Here is a 6,000-nt window from a genome sequence, read left to right as displayed (position 1 = left end):
AAAGTACAAGCATACATGTTACTAAAACCCTGAAATTTAAATTTAATAGCAGTGAGTTGAAATGAGAAATATTCACTATTGAACATTTCCACTAATTTATAAGACATTTACAAGAGGTAACACATTTCAAAACTAGCACAATTTGAGTTCTCTAGAATTTCTCTGAAGAGTCTATTACAGGTTATATTAGCCCTTAATAAACCATTTTTTTTCCTCTTTTGGGGCAAAACACCCAAACAATTAGAACAGACAAAAGCAGTATCTTGGGTGTAATAGGAAGAGAATAAAATGCAATTTTTCTTAATTTACTAAACAATATGCATCTTACCTAAAAATAAATCTTGGTCAGATTAAAAAAGTCAAACAAGAACTACCTAAGCTAAAAAAACCCCAAGTTTTTGAAACAGAATAACAGCTAATGCTCTCATAATTAAGATCTTCAGAGCCACCTTCAGGAATATAAGGTGGACAAATTCCATATTTAGGGGAATGTCACATGATGTTCCTTGATTGATTAGGGCACATTAAGCACAAGATCAGAAACAAAAATAGCTGGAAGCCTATCAGTTTACTGCTGGGAAATGTTTCCCATACTATTTAGAGCAGAGGCAAAACATTAGGTTTCTCTTTTTCTTTTCCTTCTTTTTTTTAAGTATTGGATTTACTCCATAATTGCTATGAAAATCTTTTTTAAAAAATCAAATGACGATCCAGTGCTTTAACTTCCTGGCACCACTTAGGTGAACCCAAATCAAGATGTATTTCAATTCCTGTGATTAGAGATGGATCACTGGCTCTGGAAAACAGTTTGTGTACTGATCATGGGATGCAGATGAGTATCAGCTACAGCAACCCCTTTGAATTGTTCCAAAAGTCAAGTTACAAGTCTGTAGTTCAGTGGAGGTGTCAAAAATGACTACTAAAAATATTTTTTAAACTGTAACCACTGGTGTTCTCTTCTGCCCTTCTGATGCCTATTTGATAGGACAGTAGTACGGAAAACTTACATATTTCATCTGTATGCAAAGTTTGGTAATGAGTTGTCTTAAGCATCACTACCAACACAACAGATTAGGTTATTGCACATCAAGTACCTTAAAACAAGGCTTGCTTTTGGGGTATATGTGAAGTTGTAAAAAACGTACAAGAAAAACTGGCAAAAAGCCATTCAAGCTTTTAAGTATAAATATTCATCAAAGTAGAGCAAGCTATAAAATGTTTAATGGTTATAAAGCCTAGCTGTCTTCTGCAAAGAGAAAACATTACTGGCATTTGAATGAAAGCAATCTTGGAAATAATATTGGAAATGTGACTAACAAATTACATCATAAAAATAAAACCTGAAAGTTCTTTTCTGATAAAAACTAAATTGTGATAGAAAAAAATAGAAAGAAAAACACAAAACCCTCCAAAACCTCTTTATTCTTCCCCCCTTTTTTTTACCAAATTTAGAAGCCTAAAAATAAAGCTGAATTAAACAAAAAGTTAAATCGCAGAACAAGCACAGGCCTCTTTCTCAGTTATGCTTGAAAACAAAACCAAGCACAGTAGATATGATTCTAGTTATTCATCAGCTATATTATGAAATCATGCTAGATGTATCAGTTCACCTATATGTCCAAAAAGATGAAACAAAATAAAAAAGCCTCAGGAGATCTGTTTTTCACAATTTTGTCAAATTTAATATTCCTGTATTCTCAAGTCCTGAAAAAACGGGATGTTACACAAGACTGCTAAAATCTGCCAAGTATAATATTTTGATCACATACTTGCATTCAAAAGATTTATGTATTGCCATTATTTTCCTTGCTCCTGTTGCCACTTCTGGCTTCTGCAATTCTCAAATTAGCTTTAGTCCTTTCCGTCCAGCAGCTAGAAATTTGCTCATTACTGGAACAGTAACTCTTTCTTTATATGCATCCTTGTAAATCTGGTTAAAGCACACCTGCACCTTTCAAACATATTAACTCCATTTAATTTCAATAATGTGTGTTCCAGCCTCTGTTTTTGTCTTCCTTTACAGTACCTATGTTCCACTTTGGACTGGTGCCTAACAATGACCTATTGAATCTTTAGCAGCTCTTAAACAGGATGTTTTTTTAAATGTCACATTTTGCCAGATGGGTTAGTACTGCCCAGAGTGAATCATCACCATTTACTCTGATATTCACTGTCATCTGACATTTATTACATTCCCAGAATGTAAATTAAGGTACTCACCAGTGGACCTAAAGCACAACCTTTTGCAGTACATGCCTGGACTCTGAAGGAATGCAGACTCCAAGGAGCAAGCCCATAAGCATAACAACTTAACTGTGATGAATTTTGCAGCAGAACACCATCCATGTACAATCCATAGCTAGTAATAATACCTGTAAAACAATGTGAGAGCACTCAGTAATCAAAAAGCTACAGAATTTAGAAGAAAACTAATGCTCCAGACACCAAGGCAGTAGTAGTAGTATTTCAAACTGTTTACAATTGAGCAGATACTGTTTAGCATGACTGGGCAGATAAAAGTCATAAGAAACATACTCTCCCATCTTTAACTATTGCAAACCTCACAAGTGCACTGCATCTCTTTAAACAATTACACTATTCCAAAGATTAGCCCTTAACAAACCTGTTTCTGAGTGGTAGCCAACGTCACCTTGGAATGAGGGAAACTGAGGCAATTCTGGTTTACATCTACTCTGCATATGGCTTTTCAAACAATACAAAAAACCAATCTCACATCTTAACAGCTTCAGACTTTGAAATAAAATCCCCAAAATAATCGAAGTGTGGAAGGACAACTCAGTGCAGTGCTATAACTATAATGAATCAGTAACAAATAATTGTCACACAAAACACCTTTTTCATACTCATTCTTCATGACAATTACTTCAAATTTTCACTGTTTTGCCAACAAACTACATACTTCATTAATCTGGCGTAGGAGTGGTGGCTGGAAAATTTTACCTACTTTTCTTCATGAAATCACAAAAGTGTAATGATTACTGTTTCCTTCTCAATATGCTGTAGAAAAATTCCTGAAGTAAACTACTCCTTGCCTATTCAACCTACAGAAAGAAAACATATTTGGAAACTCAAACATTATAGCATGATTTTTAGACAGAGGAAAGAAGGGTCCTTCTTGTATAACTGACTAATACTAAAATTGCAAGTGATTGCTTATTGCATTTATATGGAATTCTAAAATATTGTTCTTCCAAAGGTACATGGTAGGATAACAAATTCTGTACAATGTTTTGAATTTAATGAAATAAAAACTTAGTTTTAAAGATTTACTTAAGACTTTAGAAACTGAGCTTGCTAAGCAGTAATTTTTCTCAGGGCTATTCTGCCATCTTTCTCACTTTTGAATAATCTCCCTTTTTAAAAGTTATTTCAATGAGAAATCTTAAGCCTAATAAATTCAAAGTTATAGGATTCATTTGAAGCTATTTTAGTTCAGAGGATGCCTTTTAATCCATTCATTATAAAAACAAATTCTATTGTAAAACTATAGCTCAGTTCACCATTCCTTCCCTTAAAATTTGATTTTTTTGAAATTACATTAAGGAAGATTTGATGTGAAATTGAAAAAAATATTTTCCCCTCCACGAAATGGAGAACTGCATCATAAACAGAAGTGTACACACAACTGTTTCAGCTGAGCTTTGAAGAGTTCTACTTCAAAAGATTTATATGCTAAAGATCTGAGTATGGGGAAGTGATTCACACACTCCTCAATTCCTTTCTCTTCTAGGAAAGGGAGAGGCTAAACTCAACTCAGACAGCAGAGATGTGCAGGAGGAAGTCCTGGAAAATCTCACACTATTAATCTTACCACATTTGACAGACTTCCTAAAGCAAAAATCCCTTATGGTTCTGTGTCTAGTTGCTTGTGAAGCAATAACATGAATGGTTGATATTTTTCCTACAATAAATAAACATATCTTATATATGTGGGTATATACTTTAAAACATTTTGTTTATCTCAGAGGAAAAATATGAATGCTGTCATTAAGGATGTGTTTTACAAGGAAAAAATGCCAAACACTGAGATAACTCTAAGCATCTACTATACCTGCAGCACTAACTCCTTTAAAGTATCTATCATAGAATAGAATCTTAAAACTACCTGTGCTGCAAGGGACCAACAGGACAATCCCAAGAATCACACCATGTGCCTGAGAGCATTGTCCAAACACTTCCTGAACTCTGTCAGGCTAGTGCTGCCACCACTTCTCTGGGGAGCCTGTTCAGTGCCCAAGCACCCTCTGGGTGTGGAACCTTTTCCTGATCTCCAACGTGAATCTCCTCAGACACCTTTATGCTGTTCCCTCGGGTCCTGTCACTGGTCACCAGAGAGCCCAGATCAGTGCTGATAAAGCATTATTAATTCATTTGATACTTATGGTAACAGCATGAATTGTAGTCAGGTCATTTGGCATTAATGTTTTAGACAGTTCCTAAAGCCACAGCACTGTGCAGCATCCCCACTTGAGGAGCAGCTTGCTGCTCAGCTCTGAGAGCTTTTGTTAGTTCTCCCAGTACAGTCAGAGAACAATGGTCTCCAAAAATCTGATCCATTATCTCTTGATTTTACTTCTGCCTTTGCCTTGTAGGACACTGATGGAGAAAACCACAGTATGAAAAGAAAGAAAAAAAAGTACATTTTAGAAGGACTTAATAGTCCATTTTTGACATATGAAGCCATTTTTTTAAATTAGGCAGTAAGTATCTTCACCAGGGATAAGTAACTCTGCCTCCCTATTTCACCAGCATAGCTTCCAAAACTTATGGAGAAAAATTTAAAATTGGCCCAAAGTTAACGAACTTCTTGAGACTCGCTAGATACTGCTGAAGTTTACTATGCATAAAATATGGGACATTTTTGTGATTTACAAGGCTTCCTGAGCAACATGTGGTCACTACGAAAAGATGCAGTTTCTTCATAGTTTTGAAGTCTAGGCAGCTAGGTCAAATCTTGATTTCACTAAAGACAAAATCTCTACAGTACAATTACATTCCACCATTGAAAAGAAATACAAGAATACAAATTAAACTTAAACTGAAGAAAGTTATAAAATCTTCTTGCTCCTTTCCCCTCTTTGGATGAGACTATATAATGTGTCAATGATATTCAAGACACTCAAGAGGTTTTGAATCCAAGTACTACAAGCACTTTACTCTTAAGGTGCAATCTACAGGTCAAATCTTAAGCAAACATACTTTTACCTACATCAATTTCACTGACTACAAACAGCAGTCATCTCTCATAAGTACAAGGATTTGCAAGAACAAGTACTGGCTTAGGTCACTGAATAATTTTATAAATCAGTTTTTACTATATCTAATATTTTCCATTAAAATTCCACATGGCCTTGGAAGATACAGTCCTGATTTAGACTTGGTTTTATCTATGACACGAACACAAAATGAAGTTTTTGAGAATTGAACAGCTAAGGAAAATATTCAGGGGAAAATTTTCAAGGATTTTAAAAGAGCAGATCTCAAACTATATAGCAAGATTATAATGGATGTGCTCTGAAGAAGAGATCATTGTTTATTAAGGCCACTAGAATAATGAAAGGTCAAAGCAGAATATCTGATGACACATGATTTCACAAGCCTCTCCATACATTGCCCTCACCTAAATGGTCAATATTGCCTATACTACCTTTATCTACCTACATATGTGATATGTATGTGTAGAGTGGCAGAATCTGGGCCATGTCCCATCAACCATTTTATATTGCTGGACTGAAAACAAGACAAAATGAAATGTCAATATTTCAAATAAATTCAACGGATCATCTTCCAAAAGTCTTTTTTCAACTTGATACATGAACTATATTTCTGAAGCAGCTTTCCACAAAGAATTAGGTGTATAATTTCCCATTTTTCTATGAAATATTTTTTCCCTCTATATAATATAAATAAGCCTTAAATTCAATAAAAAACCGCAGCCCCGAAGTTCAATATCTACATCAGGACAACACGGGCCTAGGT

At 34.8% G+C, this 6,000-nt stretch overlaps 1 protein-coding gene across 1 annotated transcript in view; it reads right to left on the bottom strand.

Annotated features, from left to right (window-relative positions):
* The window catches only part of USH2A (usherin), a 371,525-nt gene that overhangs the window by 173,429 nt on the left and 192,096 nt on the right, over positions 1-6,000 (bottom strand). Inside the window, exon 35 of the mRNA XM_050972284.1 lies at positions 2,221-2,372. Coding sequence (XP_050828241.1) covers positions 2,221-2,372 — 152 coding nt within the window. The remainder of the gene's footprint in view (positions 1-2,220; positions 2,373-6,000) is intronic.

The sequence above is a fragment of the Serinus canaria genome, chromosome 3 (genome assembly GCF_022539315.1).
Source record: "Serinus canaria isolate serCan28SL12 chromosome 3, serCan2020, whole genome shotgun sequence".
Taxonomy (NCBI): Eukaryota; Metazoa; Chordata; class Aves; order Passeriformes; family Fringillidae; genus Serinus; species Serinus canaria.
Note: the sequence above shows the minus strand (reverse complement) of the source record. Positions and strands in the feature narration are given on the sequence as shown.